Source organism: Mizuhopecten yessoensis, unplaced genomic scaffold (assembly GCF_002113885.1).
Source record: "Mizuhopecten yessoensis strain PY_sf001 unplaced genomic scaffold, ASM211388v2 scaffold1779, whole genome shotgun sequence".
NCBI classification, from domain to species: Eukaryota; Metazoa; Mollusca; class Bivalvia; order Pectinida; family Pectinidae; genus Mizuhopecten; species Mizuhopecten yessoensis.
Window position 1 is genome coordinate 635,536 of NW_018404217.1, and position 22,812 is coordinate 658,347.

At 38.2% G+C, this 22,812-nt stretch overlaps 1 protein-coding gene across 8 annotated transcripts in view; it reads left to right on the plus strand.

The window, feature by feature from the left end:
- Positions 1-22,812, plus strand: part of LOC110441030 (ras association domain-containing protein 9-like) — a 38,314-nt gene that overhangs the window by 12,494 nt on the left and 3,008 nt on the right. For 2 of the 8 annotated variants that reach the window (XM_021484139.1, XM_021484134.1), the window contains one exon: positions 753-835. In XM_021484139.1, coding sequence (XP_021339814.1) covers positions 794-835 — 42 coding nt within the window. In that variant the 5' untranslated portion in view covers positions 753-793. Of the gene's footprint in view, positions 1-752; positions 836-8,875; positions 8,980-12,745; positions 12,841-14,206; positions 14,301-14,465; positions 14,597-17,159; positions 17,440-22,722; positions 22,748-22,812 lie in introns of those variants that run through there. The other 6 variants (XM_021484146.1, XM_021484161.1, XM_021484155.1 and 3 more) reach the window with 6 other exon arrangements.

Below are 22,812 nucleotides of genomic sequence, written 5' to 3' on the forward strand. Positions count from 1 at the left end.
GAGTATTGGTCCACGAAGCTACCGTCTATACCAGCCGACGTAATCCCGTACTGGTAAATGTTAACGCATAACGTGACCGTGCATTTCTCCGAACACCCTGTCAAATGGTGGCTGTCGCAAGCGCGGTGTGTACAAGTATAGCATGGTATATTGTATGTACACATGCCCCAAATCCAGCTAGCTAGGTTGTATCTGGACCGAGCGAGCATATCTATTGTACAATGATTGATATGAGAGGTTACTAAAGGAACAAAAATGCAAAGAAAACTATTTCATTAAAAAAACGGGTTGGGTTGGCGATTCCTGAAATCTCCAAACACCCAACCCCCTAGTGTTCACTTATGTTATATTTCCATAGATGTTTACAAGACACTTAATCACAGTGCATTATGTTTTGTCAAACAAAGCGATAGCAAAATATTTTTGTTCAATCTGCAATACAGAAAACATTTCTGATTGTCATCCATTTACAACAATTATCTCCCTTTTAAGTCTTCAGACCGTCTTTCTTGCTGCTACTATGTTCTTGCCGGTTATACATTTTTCTTATATAATGTCAGTATGGGGCTCTGCTAGAACTACAACTCGAAGTTCACTCTCCGAATCAATGAATATCAGTATTGATGTATTTATTGATATGTAAGTGCAATGTAATGACCTCGTTTCCCGGACAGGTTTATGACGTAATTTAAGGTAAACAAACGATCACCTGTTGGTAATAATCAATTACATATATTTTATGTATCTTCTAGGACACATAAACTCATACTTCAAGAGGAGACCGTGTCACGTGATGGCCACAGCAATCATTAACCCAGATCACCTACAATGGGCGGTAAGTCTTTGATACATGCGCAGTTCACCTTCAGGGACGAACAGATGACATTGTAAACCAGTTGAAAAGCACATTTTGCAATATTTTTTTCATCCTTAAATCTACAGAAATTTGAAATTAAAATGATTACTGCATTGCTAACGATGCCAATTAAAATTTTCGCTGCATCAAGTAATAGTTTGATATCAATTGAAATAGTATTGACATGCGTTGAAAAAATATAGGTCACGAAAGTATGTCACTTCAGAATATAGGAAGTTGCTTTTTAATACAACAATTTTAAATCGAAAAATATAGGTCAAGAAAGTAGGTCACTTTAGAAAATTGGAAGTTACCTTTTAATACAATAATTTATATCGGGAGGGACAGCATACTTATGTAAAATAAATACCTATTCTGAAATTTTTCTTCTACATTGTATATTCGACAATTTTTGGAAAATACTTCTGTCTCTGTTTGTCATATTGCAAACAGTAATTCGTGGGATATCTGTTGCAGTGTAGGAATATCTGGATTGCTTCTTAAATTTTATCATCACCATTTCATTAAAAACAAAATGACCAGACTGATAAGGGCCTTGTTTATCTCCCAGAAGTGTCTTTGTTCAATACCCAGAAGTGAGCTTGTTTGAAACCCCAGTAGTGACTTTTTGAAAGATGATATGCATTCTTCAACAAAGACGGTGTTTTAAAATCTGACATTTATAAGTATGATGATGGTGGCTTGGGAACTTTACAGGCAGAAAACGTGCCATAACAGGTCTTGTTGTTGATGAATTAATGATAGGATATTAATTTAATCTAGAATGTACTTTAACAAACACTGTGATCGTCCGAGACGAGTGGGATGTTCGCTGTGGGGACTGTATATACTCTCGCTTGTGATATTTTGGTTGTTTGTAGTGTCGTTGCCATTTGTGGACGGAAACATAACATTTTATGGCGGTTGTATCTATTTTTCGGTAAAATAATGTCCAGTTGTTTACATCAACACTATAAATGTGATGGCTACACCTGCTCTGTATAGGACTGCTGTATTTACGTTACGGGACATAGTTTGATGGAGCGAACACATGTACACAGAACATTATCTGAACTAGTAATGGCCATTGCTATGTGTGTGTGGTGTAATTTAATCGACATACACGGGCAATGGGAGAGCTCGATCTTAATCAGACCGACAAGGAAAATACTAGATAATGTTAGGACCCACATGAGATTGTGTTATGTACATCAAACATACCATATGTTCACTGTTCATTCTCAACACAGTGAGTAGGCAGCCGTGGGTTTACGATTATGACAATTGTACAGGTATAGACGATAATTCAATGTCCCATTACATGTAATACAGACGAGAGAAACTCTATGATTGGTGGTCTCACCATGCTCTGTAATATAACACATACATAGACGTTGAAAACAGCCCTGCAGGTTGGCGATTGAGAAAGGGATATACTTCCTGTTACCCACGGTGCACTGCAAGAAGCAGATAATGTGTGAACCCCCTGCAGAATTGGGGATTTGCTTTTGTGCCCTCTACTTGGAAACACAAAATCACCGATGTTAATCTGCTACACCAATTGCACGTTTTGGATCTTTCTATTTTCTCTCTTCTTCCTAACAGTATTTTGTTTCATACTGCCTAGTTTGGCGATACCTCACTTCTGGGCTTGTCGTTGCACGTGCGTTCGCCCAGGTGACCGGGCATTGGGTTCTGTCTCCAGGCCGGGACATACCATAGTCCGTAAAAGGGGTAGTTGTTATTACATGCTTAACGTTCAGCATTAAGGGTAATGACAACGGATGTTTGATGCGTTGATGTGTCTGGGTAAAATACTATTTTGGATGCCTTCGGCATGGTATTTCAGTGAGGTAGCACTATAAAGTCGGGATCAGATCTATGCCGTCGCAAAGAGATAAATCCACCAAAGTACCCTGTCTCCAGCATGCATACACTCATGCACGGATACATAACAAATGGGGACTGGCCCTTAAATGTCCTCAGTTGTGAATATGACGAAACTCTATAAAACCAAAGTAAACCAAATAAGTAAGGAAACCCCGTATGTTTGTCTTATCACCGTGATAGTTCCACAAATATGGACTAGGGAAACCAAACTGTTTGATAGTACCAAGTTCTGCTGCTACCAACGTGTTATGTAATAAGCCAAAGATGTAGACGAGGAAACTGTATGAACTGATATAGGTGTACCCTGTTCTTCAGTACCATTCATAAACAATCTTCAATAAAAAAAATGAAATGTAATATACAAGTACCGTAAATATAGACTAGGTTTGGTCGTACCAACGTGTCATATACCCCTGGTTTGAACACAGGGACAAGTCACACGTAAATGGGCGCCACAGTATATCTAGTACAGGAGTACTACTTGATAGTGTAACGCACTGTATATAGCTTTGGCTATTATGTACCATGTGACATGTCCCTGTGGTTTGGTACTACCAAGGAACACATTGGGCGAGCTTCGACACATTGTGAGGTTGTTTATGGCTAATGGCTTGCCTGTTAACTCAGTCAACGTCGGCTGGATAAGCAACAAGATGAGTATCTGTCATTACAGGTATAGACAGTTAACGATGTCCTCCATCAAATATGTGAACCTTGGAATCATGCCGGTAGCCCTAGGCAAGAAGATAGACTTTCTCTGTAACTGTGAGAGTCCTTGCCTCTGCAGAAATACATACAAGACTCTGAATGATGCTATCAACTCCTCCATATATTCTAACTATACGAACATTAAGATTGTATCGAATTTCTGACAACTTTAGGGATTGAGAGGTGATTATAACAATAGTACACCGATTTAGACAGGACGAGATCGACAGAACAATGGAAGGCGTTACCCGGGGTGTTAGCTTTATCTGATAACAATGGCCGAACACTGGACCGTGGTCAGAAAGTCACAAAATACAAAGATAAAGACACGCCGACAAAGTCTAGGTATAATTGCCCTGAGTGATTTGTTCTATTAAGTGTTATAAGTATTACTTATCAGACTATCCGATCACAGACGATTCGTTCCCCGATTTCTTACACATTTAGGCCATGGTAAAGGTTACCAACGTAATGGCCATTTATGTCATATTCCATTAGTGCATAATATATCAGATTTTAACAAGGGGCCCGTGTTTCTGTGTTCGGTTTAGAGGCATTGAAGTGAAGGCTGACGATCTCTAAATATGTTTCCTTGATATTGAGGTTTGATACTGATTTAAAAAAATCTCGCTTACGTATGAGATTTCAACCAAAGGAATCCCTCTGAGCAGGGATGTGTAGTACTCCCTGCTCTGAGCTAGGAGTTGTCCAATTCATTAACCAGAATAACGTTGGTTTGGCTGCATTTCAAAATATCTTATGATAATTTCGGGTGAAAAAAACTTCTTGTTGCGTGTTCTGTCGAGTCTCCTGTGCGTCAATGGGCAGTTTGGTTTTGGTATTTTAGTGCCGCGTCAAAAACAGTCCATTTCATTCCCGTTATCTCTTAGAAAAGCGATGCCTAAACATTCGACATTTATTGCTTTTTAAAATAATTTACTATCCAAGCGAATCAAACGATAATGTTTTTTCGATTGATATGAATATGGAACTGAGGACATATGAGATAGCAGTATTATTATGTAAATACATAGCATAGCAATTAACATAGATATTCTAATTTACACATCGTTCATGATATGACTAGAAATAAGACGCATTTAAATGGGACGAGCGAGGATTTCCCGTGTATTCTCCGCTAGGAGACCATATGTATCTCAAGTCTCCATAAAAATACCGATAAAATGGAAAAGTGATAATATCCTTTTTTTTCATGAATTTTTGCATGATCTGATAAGTAAACTACAGCGTCTGTCGGTATTTACCGCTACGTGTGAATACTACCACTTATGATGCTCCTCGAGACTCCAAGGGTTACGCCCACTTTCGCTTTGTGCAGGGAGCAGAATAAGGCTGCATAGTATAGAATGCTACATGTTTAGGAAAATCGACTTGAAAAAATAAAATGAGGAATGGAATGAGTGACTCGTGTAGGAAATCAATGCATATTGAATTGAATGGCTCAAATGTCATCGCATAAAGTCTGATCTAAAAAAAACTATTTTGAGCCTCATTTTGGCCATATCTAAAGATAATTATTAAAATTTGGAGTTTACATGTCGGAGCTATAGAAGAGAATTTATTCTGAATCTGGTCTTTCGAGCTTTCCCGATCTGTCATTGATTTTCATTATGTCACTGTTTATATTATTACGTCAATGTGTATACGGAAGTTTGTTTATGGTTTCTCGACCTAATTAATATAGAAGATCGTCCTGACAAGTAAATTAATATATCGGAGACAGAACCTTCTGGACGTTTGTACAGCCTTGTGTTATCACTGACCACTGTCCGCAGCGTAATTGACCACCAGTGTGTAACCGGTGACGTAACGATGTCCAATAGATCATGTACCTATCGTAAAAATGGATTCGGACAATGTGATTAATTCACTGACCCGAGCTGCCCTTGAGCTAGAAAGTTTCACCCAAGCTTAACCTTCTTTTAAAATATCTTTTCCAATCAATGCCGAATCTATAATGGAAGCAAAGAAACGTTATGGATACCTTTAGACTAAGATATCCGTATATGGGCCGATGTCCGAGCATGAAACAAGAGGTGGGGAGTTCAGGTTGGACTCAATAACAAAACAATGAAGCTTATCGTTTTAGAGCGCAATATCTGATAAAATGCCCTCCAAAAGACAATCACTAGCACTAGTTAATCCCAAGGACAAACGGGCTTGTATAAATGAGCGCTAGTTTCCACTTTTAATTATACATACTGGTATTATACGTGTCTGATGAAATCGGGCGTGGTGATTGTTTTCGTACAGACGAATGTTTCAGCGTCTGTATTTGACTCCCAATAATTCTATTCGCTCCACATCACATCTAGTTACTTCCACACACAACTAATCGTTTGGTAATGTCGAGGTCCTTGTGTGCTAAAGGTTATTAAGATTGTTTTTTCCAATATTGAAATTAATGAGTCAGTGGCTGTCCCCATAGATCTACGTTAATCAATGAATGCTGACAATCAACCGCCAATCCTTCGACTCGGAAAAGATGTAATCCAGAAAGGAGAATTTCAGATATGCAATCAATAGTTCAATTAAACAACAATAGTTCCTCGGAAACCTGTGAGCTACATCACGCTAAGAAAGTGTTCATTCACGGAGCGGATATCGACGCCTTTTGGAGAGCACGATATCTTGCTTTATGTAGCGGCGATATCTCATCAACATACATGTCTGTAAGTTTGAGAGAGAAAAAATGTCTGCCAACCATTTAGTAATTGTATCACAAAAGGGGATGAAACTTATCAAATTAGTAATGATAATTGTTTATTAAAGCCTTAGTTTTATCAGTCATCGTTAACGTAGATCGACGTCGATAACCTTGAGATGTCATCTGCTAGGACGCAAATAGTTTTAGAATGTAAGACAAGATATGACGTCGGATTTCCAACACTGCAGGAATCTGACCTGATGGCCATGCTTACTACCATACTTAACTTGTAGAGGTATTGTCCAATTCTTTGTAGTTTGTGGATCAATAACCCCCTTAATCAAGTAACTTGTGGAAGTATTACCACATTGGTAAGTTATTTGTGAAGGAATTACCCCATTATTAAAGCAATCTGCGGAGGAATTACCCCTTTGATAAATCAATTTACGGAGGAATTACCCTATTAATATCGTAATTTGTGGAGGAATTACCAAGTTAAAAATATCATTTGCAGAGAAATTACCCCATTAATTATGTAATTGGTGAAGGAATAACCGCGGGTATTAATAATGCAATTTGTGGAAGAATTGTCCCATTAATTATGTAATTGGTTGAGAAATAACCTCATTAATAAAGCAATTTACGGAGGAATTACCACATTATTAATGTAATTTGTGGAGGATTTACCCCATTAATATAGCAATTTACGGAGGAATTACCACATTATTAATGTAATTTGTGGAGGATTTACCCAATTAATAAAACAATTTACGGAGGAATTACCCCGACTAATAATGAAAATTTGCGGAGGAATTATCCCATTAATAGTGCAATTTTAGTATGATCAATACTATTAACAATGTTTGATTTACGGAAAAGTAAACCCATTTATATGTAAAGGAAAATCCCCATAATAGCATACACTTCTTCGAGAACGACCGTTGATCTGAATATAACAGTGCCGCCGCCGAGAGGGTACGCCCAGTGCTAATTACATGTATAATATTCTTTATAGAAACAATCTATCTTGTACTTTACAGTAACAATAAAACATCAATATTTACAGTTAATATAGAATACACGGTTTGAATTGAGATGATCGTTGTTTCTTTTTGAACGTTTTTATTAGAGATTTGAAGCACCACACAATGTGTCAGAATGTTTACTAACACCGCCCCATGACACACTGCACCGGTATCAGGTTTACTATAGCCGGTTCACGGGCTACAAACTACTTGAATCATGTTCTTTGTTGGTCTACATCGTGTATCTTACTATCAAATGTTGTTGGTTGTTTGGTATCAACATGTATCGGTGACAATGGGAGAGGGTTCCATGTACAATTGTTCTGTCAGCAGATTACGCTCGGCCAGTAACACGATACGGGTCCCTCTACACAGGACAGATAAAGCATATCGTTTATATACAGAGTTTGATTCCTGATGACGTGTAGATACTCCTCACTATCTACAACTTGAAAAACAAATGCCGTATCCGAGAAAATCTACCGATAACAAATAATTCATCGGTATTTTTGGACATAATTCGAACTATTTTAGTAATGTTTGTTGACAAGTGATTAAGATTAAATTTCAAATATGTCACTGATCATATTGTAGACTATATGTCACTGATCTTATTGTAGACTATATGCGACTGAAGGTTCTACCGTCCTACCACGACACGATTGTGTATTAGAGCAAATATTCCACGAAATCGAAGAGAATTTCGAGGATGGAGCACAGAAACTGGAGTTTGTTGATGAAAAAGTTGTTCAGTTAAGCTGAACTACATATAAATAGTTTTGAAATTTTAATCTGCATCACCTTACGTAGAAACTGAGCCGTTTCCGTCGAGTTATATACGTCGATGGTCGGTGTGGAACTCTCCAGGATGTACTAGACTTTAGTGATGACTGCGAGACGATAGACATTTTACAGTTCGAATTCAATATAAATATATTAAGTTTTTTGACAAACAATTATACACATACATTATGATGGTATCAAACATCACCATTCAGATTATGATACAATTATGTCAAATCAGGTTCCCAGGCTGGTATAATATCTTTGCAATGTTTATTGAAAACGGCTGTGGCTGAACGGTAAAACTCGAGTATAGAACCATCAAACAGATGTCCATATTGGGCCATGTCATGTGATGAAAATACTTAAATAACACTGTACGTGACTGTCTAATCAATGAGCGTAAAATGTTTTGTAACTTGGAAACCTGGATGACATTAAATCAGTACTCTCTGTAATATTTCATAATCAATAATAAATATACATATCAATTCTATATAACTTATTTAATTTACGACCATGGGAGGATAAATCGTGTAAAGAGCAATGTCGGATCACAGCTCATTCAACAGGAAGTGAAAACGACCTTGTTTTAGCGTCGACTTTTCAAAGACATCTTCGTGATTTGTCGGTAGATACAAAGGGATATGATGAATCCGCGCGGCCTGAATCACAGGTTCTGAAAAGTAACTCACAGGTAGCATACAGGTATACTCACAAGTTAGTTAGTATCAATGGGCGTAGATAAAGATCATGCACCTGTCCAGCCCTGATCCTATCAGTAATGGATCAGATTCGCCTGTCCCCCGGGGCAAGGGAGCTGGGGCGGGGACTACACTAGACAGACTCGGGTCACTATCGATCTTTATTTGGTTTTATTGAGGTGTGTAGGACGGACGTGGGGGTTCAGGGGCTGTCTGCTTCTCTCATCTATATACGTTAATACTGTTTAGGACTCGGAAATCTATAGGATATATACGGATACTGTTTAGGACCCAGAAATCTATACGTCATTTGTGAATGCTCCTATGCACCGACGTCAAATCAAGGTAAGCACAGAAACACGTTTTATTTACAAACTTTTGACGATTATCTTTTATAGATCAACTGATCTCACTTGTTGATTCATATTCGATTACCAATTTCCCGTTATCGATCTGATTTATTGATTTTACGGTCTAATTATACCAAACTATGCGTGTTTGTACAGAGTCTGAAGTGCATTTTGTTTAAATGTTACAACTACGTACTGGGATGAAACACGCGTGGAATTACTCATTTTCCCAGGGATTATTAAACCGCACGCTCCGTTAATTTAACACAAGTCACTAACTATGAGTTATCTAGGAATTTTCTGTCGAAAGTATTAATACAGAACAGATGTAAAGACAGACATGTCATAAATACATATAAGAACTATTCCTATTTATCTGTTTGTCTATCCTTTGATGAATTTTCCAGTTCGTTAAACACAAAACTTTGATTCTCGTCACTGATAAAGGTTTCGCTTGGTTTCATGTCCTATCTGACTTTTTCACCTCTCTCGGACCAGTTAAAGCCCTCTCAGCTTACCACTTGTCAATACAAACGGGTTCATCGGGAATATTTAGTTCAATATGTTGAAATCTATTAATTAAATCTTAATGTACTTATTCAGAAAATTAAGTCGAAAATATCGAATACACTGTAGTAATATATATAACATAAGAATGTTTTTAATATTAAATTAAGAATCGTAGAACTAACTGCTTGTAAAGACTGGGTTTATCTTCATATCGATCGCCCGTTCTTACCCAAGGGCAACATATTTCTATTCTTTAACTTATATATGTATATATTTTTCTTGGAAAGGTTTATTTTAAAGTACATCCTGTTTCAAATTTACAATATTGATGTACGTAATTTTGCCTGGTGTCCCTTATAATCCACAGGGTTTTCCAACACACCAACAATATACAATAAATACTGTTTGCATGTGCTGAACAGTGGTTTGTTTCACTTTGCATATAAATGGCAAATGTGTGAACAACGTTACACCACGCGGCACTGTAGGATTAAGATGTGTTTGACAGTACACCGTCTACCTGGTCACTTAAATGCAAAATTAATGAAATTAGATCAGTCCATGGCACGGTCGAATGTATTATATACGTGTGCAAAAAACAAGACAAAAATATGGTTTTTATTAGTTAAATACCCTTGATTGTTTTATTATGTAAATGTATTTTGCAAATTTGTTTTTAAATGTATAAATGACGAGAAGTTTAATTTGTGGTACCAAGGCCCTCGATGTGTAGTGTCCTGGTTTGGTATTGACGTGCCAGTTTAACTACACATGACGCACAAATCTCGTACAACTTATCTACAATTAATTCACATTAGTCCGATAAGTGTGTAAACTGTTTAAATTTCCTTGGGAAAAGGACTTTACGACCTTGCCTGTGAATCAGTTTAGGTTAACAACAGAGCTTAAAATGTTCGCTATCTCGGCGAGTTTAATTCATCGATAAACGTTATTCCTAAAACACGTTAAACCATAAAAGAGTCTTTAAAGATTTTCTTAATTGGTAATGCAATACGCAATTAGCGATAGTTGATGAGGGCCTGCTTCCTCGTCTACAATACAGATGCCAGTTTATTCTCACCATGTTGGAAATAGTTTGCAATTTGTCGTCCAAGACTAGCATACATCAAAGAGCCAGTTCTATAACTGTCCGTACAAATCGATATCTATAACAATGCATGTTACAGCAGGGTGTCTGTCAGGATCAAAGGCCGGTGTTCACTTCAGCAATCTGACGTGACATCCAACTTTTATCTCCGGAGTCTGGATATTTCCAATCCTTCATTAGAGTAATAGAGAGCCTCCGAGAGAGGCACCGCTTGGTATGTCCAAACAGCCGAGTTTAACGGTACACCCAGGGGGACTAGAACGGCATGGTGCTTATAGCATATCGATATTAGGGTAATTATTCCTTAGAACTATCATATTCCCAAAGGTGATGTTCAAGCCGGAAAGTATATTGATGAACAAACTTAAATCCACTATGACTAATATTGTATCAGGCCGATGACATATGGGTTGTCAATTTTCAAATGAGATTTCGCGGACATGCTCTCTTCATTGGTATTTATTGCCCTGTAGGTATGTTCATTGGGTGTGCTTTCCCTTGACATAGATAACCTCCATTAATTTAAGACAAATGTTTGCTTAAATTAGTATCATGTGTGATAGAGAAGACCAGTATACAATTAGTTTTGGGATACATTGATACCCATACAATAACCGGTGAAAGTATGCCAGCTAGATTTAGGATAGCGGTTCGGGACTGTTTGGTAGTATTAGAAGGGGAGAGAGAGAGGGAGGGGGGTTAAGGACTGTCTGGTAGTATTAGAAGGGTAGAGGGAGAGGGGGGAGTAAGGTCTGTCTGGAAACAACTGTCTAATTTGTAGATCTACTTCTCTGTATAGATATTTAGACTGCTAGACCCATACGTTTACTGGTCGTACCGGCGACATAGAAATTGATTAGGATTTGATGATATATTACAATATACACACCCAAGTAACCTTTGTCGGCTATATCCACGACATCAAAACAAATATTTAGGTCCAATATTTTTGACATACATTTTGTACTGTCAATTTGGACTATATATACAACCCATGTGCAGAAGTGGGCGATACAAGGTTAATCTGAACACAGGAAGTACCTCGCCGGGCGTGTCTGTTCGGAACACTTAATGACAGTTCGAGGACCTGGGTCTACTTCTGTACGCCTATCGGCTTTATAACAACATTTATATAAGATTTACACCAGTGGAACATATAAACATGCCTCCTCACAATCTACCGCTCACAAAAATTGTATTCAAATCTCGAACAGCATGTTATATTGAATATCACCAAGTTTATATTTGCGTTTGGATTAAAGGTTTAAAATCGAATTTGGTTTTATTTATTCTGTAAATGCGATAGATTAGATTCTAGGACCCCACATCATTCTAGTTGTATACTACACTGTAATCACAGTGTGGCTGTATACACTACCAACTATCAAAGTTTGGTGTGGAGTCCAAGTCGATGACACATCCCAATAGCTGTACAATCATAGACACTTGGTTCCGAAGGACAACCATTCATTAAAGAACAGCCTAAATTAATTGCAAATACACAAATATAAAGGTAGAAAAAATCAACACGAAAAATCAATGCTTTCTTTTGAAACCGAGACCAAAAGAAAACTAATGTCCATAGCTTGCTATAGAATTTGTTACAATGACCAGCAGATGAATATCCTTGAATAATCTTTCTTTTTTACCCGAGAAGTCGTGTCTTACATTTTTCGAAATAACGAGTAGGTCAGCAGATGTGTATGTCACATGTTTGTAAGGCTACGACCCAATTTAAGTAAGTGACGTAACAATGTTTGATCAATAAATAGGATAATTGTCCCTCTTAATCTCGATTGCATTGTTACCGGAAGTTGACCAGCGCCCCCTTAGGAGAGCCACAATACATATTTGTGTCGATGCTGGGGTAGAATAATGTCTATGTTTATGTTTTGAGAAAGTGGTAGGTGATTATATATATATATATCGGCCCTGAAAATCGGCCTTAACGTGTTAATCGACGCAATAATTGGTCACTCAGAGGTAATTATATGGGGGTGTCATGCGGACACGGCGGGAAGGCCGAAACTACAATGACCGCTGTGACGTGACACAGTGGAGGGCGTGACCGGACCTCAGGGTGTAACACGTCGGGGTGTTAACAATTAGTATTTTACACGAAACTCCTATCCATATCTGGTTACTTACCACACAGAGTCATGTATCCCCTCACACTCGACCGCCTTGTCTGGAGTAACGGACTCCGCTTCAGACGCCATTTATATTTTTTTCTGAAAGGTATGTACTTTGTAATGTGGATGGGAGTCTGTTCATTACACAATAGAGTGAAACTAGGCGACATGTATAATGAAGATATGTTGATGCTGATGTCGGGGTTTGCTGGTGGTATTTACTTTATCGTACGAGTATGTCATTGTATTTTAGGAAACGTTAACACGTAATCTGAATTGTTTCAGGATCAAATTACGTCTCCGATGCAGGAGAATTAATTTTAATGTTCAAAACAATTTGCCGTGCCATTATTAACGCGCAGAAGAAACATGCTCGTTTAAACGGACATCGTTCAGATAGGTAAACACAGACCAGCTGATGTACCATTTGAAATACCGGGGAAGGATAGAAATCCGTTAACACACAACAAAACGCTAGGAATTGTCAGAGTCGGATTACGACAGGTGTACTGAAATGTACACCTTCTGCATACCTGTCAATGTCACCTTCAAGTACGACCTAGTCCTAAAATACCTACCTGTCACAATTTTATTTCATTTTTTTAAAATTAAATTCAAATTTTCAACGGTTATGTAAACAAACTTCATAATTAGAAATCTGACGACTACTTTTGACTTGAGGACGCAGACTTCGTTTTAAACTGTTAATTAGCTGCGACTCCAAATACAGTGCAATGTAAGTAAAACGGAACAGGTGCGCTACAGAATCATGACGTGTATTTTATGATGATGATTACGTATTGTAAGTTAACATCTGTGTGTGAATTTCTACAGTAATTACTTATCTATCGACATTTAAATCGTTCTGTCACCTAACCTTATACTGATAGTAAATACACACAAACTATGTACTAACTTATTAAATGCAATCTGAAATAGCGCATTGATCGTGATGATGACAATATTGAATTGAAATCAGTTTTAAGCTATAATACACATTTAACAGAAATCGTACACATCATATACATATGAGCGGAACCTATCACCAAAAAATTCTTTAAAACGATAATAACGCGAAAGCAGATGATACCAGGCTGAGCCTTCAGGGTAGGTTCATTATGATGCATGTTTTGCATAGCGGAAAATTACTGAATGATTAGGAAAGATATGCAGATAACAAAGCCGGAAATAATACCAATCCTTCGTGCGAATGAATTGGCATAATTAACAATAAAAAAGGTTAAGCAATTGTTCAATCCTACGATCACAGAGGTATGAAATAATTAACAAAACCGCATAAACATGTTTTTGCGAACCTTGCTGATTGAACCTATAGAAATCCTCAGATGTTTTTGGTAAATTTATAAACCCCAAACAATGGGTTTCCTGTGACGTAACATCTTGACCCAGGTCTTTATGTATACCATGTAAATCATGTAGGTAGTAAGTAGGGGCGATTTGGCAGGTGATCAAGGCAAGTGTTTTTGATCGATTATCTCCCCTTTTGCGGTGTACTTAGGATACGCATTGAGTACGGATTAGCGGATAATCTTGTACTCACCAACTGTAAGTATAACAGGGCGGATTAAGGTTTTCATTCAGCAGTTGGTAGATTAAATATTGTGTTAATAAATATGTTATATTTGACCAACTTGGCCAATCACCCTACACTGTGCGTAAACGTATAGTTATGTATTTGTTGACGTTTTTGCCTTGAAAAGGCTCAGATATAAGGTTCACCCAGAGTATCCTCCCGGCTGGATGTTATACTGATGCCTTTTTAGAAGTACTGTGTAGATTGTTTCATTTGTTACTTGATTGGACACCGAGGTGGAGTACTGTGGACGTATACCGGTTTGGAGGTACGTATATAACGGCAAATACCTTTAGAGTTTGTACCTGTTTTATAGTGGAAAGGGTGGGGAACTATATCTGTATTAGTTTTGAGGTGGTAGGATGGAGCTATATTTGCACCTGTTTTGAAGGATAGGATGGGGAACTAGATTTGTACCTGTATTGAGGTGGTATGGTGGGGAACTAGATTTGTACCTGTTTTGGGGTGGTAGAATTGGTGGAACTAGATTTGTACCTGTTTTGGGTGGTGGAATTAGTGGAACTAGATTTGTACCTGTTTTGAGGTGGTGGAATTGGTGGAACTAGATTTGTACCTGTTTTGAGGTGGTATGGTAGGGAACTAGATTTGTACCTGTTTTGGGGTGGTAGAATTGGTTGAACTAGATTTGTACCTGTTTTGGCGGTGGTGGAATTGATGGAACTAGATTTGTACCTGTTTTGGGGTGGTAGAATTGGTTGAACTAGATTTGTACCTGTTTTGGGGTGGTGGAATTGGTTGAACTAGATTTGTACCTGTTTTGGGATGGTAGAATTGGTTGAACTAGATTTGTACCTGTTTTGGGGTGGTAGAATTGGTTGAACTAGATTTGTACCTGTTTTGGGGTGGTGGAATTGGTTGAACTAAGTTTTTGTACCTGTTTTGAAGTGGTAGGATGGGGAACTAGATTTGTAACTGTTTTGAGGTTGGGAGGGGAACCAAATTTGTAACTGTTTTGAGGTTGGGAAGGGAACAAGATTTGTACCTGTTTTGAAATGGTAGGATTTGAACTGAGTTGTAACTGTTTTGGGGTGGAAGGTGGGTAACTAGATGTGTATCTGTTTTTAGGTGGTAGGATGGGGAACAAGATTTATACCTGTTTTTTTTAGGGGTAGGTGGGTAACTACATTTGTACCCGTTTTGAGGTTGATAGGGTATGGAACTAGATCTGTACCTGTTTGGAGTGAGGTATAGTGGTGGTGGTAAAGGGGGAGTGGGTGTGTAGATTTGTACCTGTTCCACTTATCGTGTCATCAGGTAAGTTGTACCTGTAATTAAGGTTCCTGCAATAAGTCCCTCGACAGGTGTCCACTGTTGTTTATCTAACCTACAGTATATACCTGTATCTGTGATAATCTACACCCAATAACCCAGCTTTGTTTTGAGTTGGGATCGCATTACTATATACCTCACTCTCCGGGGTGTAAAGGTCATCCGAACCTCTCCTATTGACCTTTGTTATAGCACGAGCATGTTCTCCCCTAACAGATATGTAATAACAGTACCCGTATGTATACAGGGAAACAAAACCCGATATAGGACTCGCATAGTAACGAGATCAAAGCCGGAGTGACAAACACTGGTCAGTTGTCACGAAACTTTCTATTACCGTAGTGTACAGCTGTGTCCGGGTACTCCTTAAAGTGCAGCAGACTAATACAAGTGCAAAGAGCAAAATATATATCATCTATTTCATATTTGATGCACGAACGTTACATGACCAAATTGAAATATTAAGAGTATGCAGCAGGTTTGGTGACACAACGGGAATAAAGGATAATAAAAATATGCAGGTTGGGTTACACTGCTGGAAATAATGTATTACTAAGCCTTAATACATTCATTCTACATGCATACAATTGTAAACGTAAATATAATATCGCTTACCGACTTAGTGTTAGTATGATAACAAGCGTTCTTGACCTCAACCTCGTAAGTTGAACTTAATTGTATCTCTGTGATAAAATCATAGTACTTAGTCAGTTTTATTGAAGTGGTAGTCTAAAATCTTCTATCAACGTCACTGTATGTTATTTTAAAACCGTTGAATTTTGAATTTCTTTACATTAGCATAAACGAATCTCCACGAAGTCTCGCAATGTCTTAATTGTTGCGTGACTGCGTTTGCCTCTAAAGCCGTCTTTGGTATTGTAACTGTAAAAAGTTACATATGATGACCCGACATTGCACGTGCGAGCAAGGGTTCGTGAGATACGCGACATATCTTTGATAGTGGTGTTGAGATCCCATGGTTTTAACTTGCTCATGCGACTAACGATTTTCTCCACGAAGATTACGGTCGGTGAGACGCTCGGTGACTCGCGTTGTGCTGCGTTTCCCGGTCATTAGATCGCCTGGATACACATATCAATAAAACACAATGCAGGTTTTGGAGTTGTATACATTTTAAATGATAACTGATACCAAATGCTTTAAATCGGAGTCCATGATCTCATCAGACAGTTAGAAGACCCAGGGATCTATGGGAACACCGGGCTGTGTACCTGGGGATCATTCTATGGCGTTGGGGGGACCATTCACAGCTAGGACTTTGTGGGTTCACAGAACACAATGGCCAATAAAGTATCAATAATACACGTAACCGAATCTAGTCATCCAATCACCCCAATAAACAATTAAAACCGCGTCTGTTTCCATTTAACAGTTAACACAATAGAGCATATCCCGTAGATAAAGTTTTATGACAATAACGGCCCCTGTGGTATATTGTCTCTGCTGCCTAGCTCGGGGTGTCCCGGAGTCCTGTAGAGTATCATATATGTATACACAGGCTGTGTATAGGGAGCGCGTAGAGCGCCCATCGGTCTGCCTTTGATTAGCGCAGACGTGTATACATCAGTACGGATCTGGCAGTGTGACGCTTAGCACGTTATCGGGATGTAGTCCAACATAGGATGCGATTCCAGAGTCATAATTCAATATTCGGAGTGTATAATTTTCTGGACTATGTGTTTATTAACTAAAATTTCATATTTGATGTGATTTTTGTTTTGGATTTGCACACATTGGATTTAACGATTTATTTCACTGAAATGTAAACAGGAGAACATTTACTGGAGTAATTGTGCACAGGTAAGCATTGTATTAAAACATTATATCTGAGTGGACGTGCAGGTGTAGTCACGTGATTACCCGACCTTCCACGGATACAGTAAACACGGCTGAGCACGTACTCCGGAACACCCTTAAAATTGAAGTGTTTCGACATAATTGATTTCTCTTCGTTTAGAAATCATGCGACACTCAATGGCCACGATATCTGCGTGCTTTTCATAGCTGTGTGTATCACTACTCGATTAGGTCCACGGTACACCGATATGTATCACTGCAATGGAACCAAGTTATACCATTATATATATGTATCACTGCAGTGGGACCAAGATATATCACTATATATTACCAAGTTATACCACTATATATATGTACCACATCAATGGGACAAAGTTATACCAGTATATAAGTACCACTGCAGTGGAACCAAGTTATACCACTATATATATGTACCACTGCAGTGGGACAAAGTTATACCAGTATATAAGTACCACTGCAGTGGGACAAAGTTATACCAGTATATAAGTGCCACTGCAGTGGAACCAAGTTATCCTACTATATATATGTACCACTGCAGTGGGACAAAGTTATACCAGTAGATAAGTGCCACTGCAGTGGAACCAAGTTATACCAGTATATATATGTACCACTGCAGTGGGAAAAAGTTATACCAGTATATAAGTGCCACTGCAGTGGAACCAAGTAATACCACTATATATATGTACCACTGCAGTGGGACAAAGTTATACCAATATATAAGTACCACTGCAGTGGGACAAAGTTATACCAGTATATATGTACCACTGCAGTGGGACAAAGTTATACCAGTAGATAAGTGCCACTGCAGTGGAACCAAGTTATACCAGTATATAAGTACCACTGCAATGGGACAATCGTATACCAGTAGATATGTACCACTGCAGTGAAACCAAGTTATACCAGTATATATGAACCACTGTAGTGTTACCAAGTTATACCAGTATATAAGTACCATATCAGTGGGACAAAGTTATGCCACTATATATATGTACAACTGCAGTGGAACCAAGTTATACCACTTTAAATGTACCACTACGTAATACCACTATATATGTACCACTGCAGTGTAACCAAGATATACCATTATATATATGTACCACTGCAGTGTAACCTAGATATAGCACTATATATATGTACAACTGAAGTGTAACCAAGATATACCATTATATATATGTACCACTGCAGTGTAACCTAGATATACCACTATATATGTACCACTGCAGTGTAACCAAGATATAACACTATATATCTGTACCACTGCAGTGTAACCAAGATATACCACTATATATATGTACCACTGCAGTGTAACCTAGATATAGCACTATATATATGTACAACTGAAGTGTAACCAAGATATACCATTATATATATGTACCACTGCAGTGTAACCTAGATATACCACTATATATGTACCACTGCAGTGTAACCAAGATATACCATTATATATATGTACCACTGCAGTGTAACCTAGATATAGCACTATATATATGTACCACTGCAGTGTAACCAAGATATAACACTATATATCTGTACCACTGCAGTGTAACCAAGATATACCACTATATATCTGTACCACTGCAGTGTAACCAAGATATACCACTATATATCTGTACCACTGCAGTGTAACCAAGATATACCATTATATATATGTACCACTGCAGTGTAACCTAGATATACCACTATATATGTACCACTGCAGTGTAACCAAGATATACCACTATATATCTGTACCACTGCAGTGTAACCAAGATATACCACTATATATATGTACCACTGCAGTGTAACCTAGATATAGCACTATATATATGTACCACTGCAGTGTAACCAAGATATACCATTATATATATGTACCACTGCAGTGTAACCTAGATATACCACTATATATGTACCACTGCAGTGTAACCAAGATATACCACTATATATATGTACCACTGCAGTGTAACCAAGATATACCACTTTAGATATGTACAACTTCGCCGGAATCAAATTACTGTGTTGAACGTTACATATCTTACTCCAATTGTGATAAAAAGCCTCATAGATTTAGACGCAATAACTGACATTTCTCTAATATGTAGGAACTCCTTTTCCAGAAAGCAGTGTTAATTTTCATTTTCGCATCTCGATGACGTGTACCGTGCTCAGTATACATGTTGTAGAATTTCAGTCAATGGGTACTTTGATTTTGGTTCTCAAATGCATCCAAAAACAATATATCGATAGATCATGGTTTGTGCTGCTGAGGTCCTCCCTGATACAACTATCGTGAAATATTCATGCCTATCTATGTGTGCTCACTCTCTGCTACAGAAGTCGGTAATTACACTGTCCCCGTGGTATAACAGACCCCATAAAGTCCGGTCTAGCATTCTGACGTTCCAACCGAGAAGTTTGTTGTCCAGTAAAATACAATAACACTATGTATTATTTAGTAGCAGCTTGTTTGTGTCAACAGTTTGAAAAGCAACTCATTTTAATATATATATATTTTTTGTAAGGAAAGGGACGCTTCTTCCGTTGTGTAATTCCCAGATACGTATATACACATTTGTATCACAGGCGCCTTGGAATTTGTTACAGCAATATTTGGACCTAAACTATGGTTTTCAGAGTAATTTTACACATTTTAGGGATTATTTATCATCATTTGGGCTGGCAATTTTACCGAAATTTGATCTAAATCTGTAAAACGTGTAAAATGACCCTTAACACCTTACTTTGGGTTCAAATATAGCTGTAACAAAATCTCAGGTCCCTGTGATTTGTATGTCGGAACTCGATGAGAGGACAGGTAATTTAATGTCATTCCGGATTAGAAATGTGATTGATTCCTTGGATCAAGGCCAGGTTTAGAGTGATTGGTGATTCTAGTCCCGACTGTGATATTGTCTCGGTCCGATATAGACCCGATATGTCTGTCAAACACGAATACTTACATGAATGCTAGACCCCCACGAGTTACGAACAGAAGTGACAGGACCACAGGTCAGGGGCCACATACGGCCCCGAACCAAGTAATAGTAAAACGAGGTCTGGTATTTATGGTGGTGTGAAGGGATTTGTTCGTTAGTCTCAATAAATCACAAGTTAATCTGTGGTCACATCACTGTTTGAGGGCCTGTGAGGATTCTTTGTGGCCCCTTCAGCATGATCGTCATACACGAGCGCTGACTCATACGCCACGGGTTTGATCAATTTTGAATTTGTCACGGAAATTGGCGTAAAACGTTTAGCGTGTATTGTCACAGACATTTAACCGTGGGTGTTTAATCTTTGGATATGGTAAATATGTGGTCAAATAACGCAAAGTTTATTTCCTTAACTATCTATAAATAACGCTTGTTCAGATGTGAAAACTCAGTTTTTGTTCAAACACGAATGACAATCTAAACCTCTTCTCAAAATCATTTGATGGTTTTACGTCATTTCCTGTGTTAAGAACTGATGAATCGACGCGTCCTGACCGAACTCGGCTATATCTAGCTACTATTGTGTCGGTATAACATATTGCCCCGGCGTAAGTCGATTTACCCATCAAAGCATGTCACACGTTTAACTTTGTAGTGGTAAGATAGGACTTGACGCTTCGAGGACGTGTATGGCTGGAGTTAAAACATTAATGACCTATTATACCCTAACTCTGTGCTGCTGTCTGGGCAAACCATTCTACCACTCGATCTTTCATTGATAGTTTATCGTAAGACTTGCTACGAGTTATGTTTTGTATGCGTCTGTATTCGTGTTTTATGATCAGATGACCTCGAGAGTCACTGGGTTGAGCAGCTAACCCAATATGAAAGACATTGTAAGGTAATGAAACATACACTTACGTCGTGGATATAGTCCTACCTAATATTCAGTGAGGGTCCAGGCCACGTTATGTAAATGAAATAACTTGGCCTACGCCCAAACTATATATAACGTTATCATCTATTTCGTAACTTTAGAAGCAGTGTGTTTGAAATATAATCATTGATATCTTATATCGTATTTCTTGTAATTTTGATTGAATTTTTGAAGATATTTTACACCGTGGGTACATGTAAGCCCTGTGTGTTGTAGTATAGAGACCTAGGTAGACGATATACTGAAGGGTTATAAGGGGAGGAAAGTGCCCGTAATCAGGTTCTAATGTACAGAGAAACGAACATGTCCGGACTAATGAGGCTCTAATGTACACAGAAACGAACATGTCCGGACGAATGAGGCTCTGATGTACAGAGAAACGAACATGTCCGGACTAATGAGGCTCTAATGTACACAGAGAAACGAACATGTCCGGACTAATGAGGCTCTAATGTACACAGAGAAACGAACATGTCCGGACGAATGAGGCTCTGATGTACACAGAAACGAACATGTCCGGACTAATGAGGCTCTAATGTACACAGAAACGAACATGTCCGGACTAATGAGGCTCTAATGTACACAGAAACGAACATGTCCGGACTAAGGAGGCTCTGATGTACACAGAAACTAACATGTCCGGACTAAGGAGGCTCTGATGTACACAGATACGAACAAGTCCGGACTAAGGAGGCTCTGATGTACACAGAAACGAACATGTCCGGACTAAGGAGGCTCTGATGTTCACATAAATTGACGCCAATGGCAATATTTATAACTTAAACTTAAATGATATGTTTAATTTTCCTGTGATATAGGTATAAGAAACACCAGAACAGTCAAATCTTTACAGACTTGAAACTTGATATAAACTCATTGTAAGTCAGGGCAGGTAGCATATCCAATGAACGTAATTTTCAGATGTTTCCACTTTGATGATATACTAGGTATATTCTGTGGCGTCCTATGTAAATAATTCAGAATTGGTTTTTGTAAGTGTAGCGTATACGTACATATTAAATATTTAGTTTGCAGAACAGAGAATAAAAAAAGGCACAGCTGTACACTGCATGGGTATTTAAAACCGACCTAGGAATTAAAAAAATATTTATTTCATTTTTTTATTTAGTAAAATGCCAAAATGAAGTTTGAATTCGAACACAGTTCACGGTCAAATGTCAGTAACATCTTTATCCCTCGAATACGACACTCATTTCACCGGATTACTACAACAACAGTAGCTACAGCTGTCGTCAAAGTCCACTATACAAATGGAATATAGCATTACTCGAAGTTTAAACGACACATTCAGTACGTTCTGCACGGACTCCATCCAGTAATCTTACTATACTGGAGCAGTGTGCTCCGAATACACTCTGGTATCACTGTAGTCGTTTCGTACGTTTCGGAAGGACTCCCGACATTGTGGTTTTCCAATGACGTCGTAAGATCATTATTGTTGATTTCATAATCTATTTACGAAAATTGTGCCTTATCCTTCTTATTCGA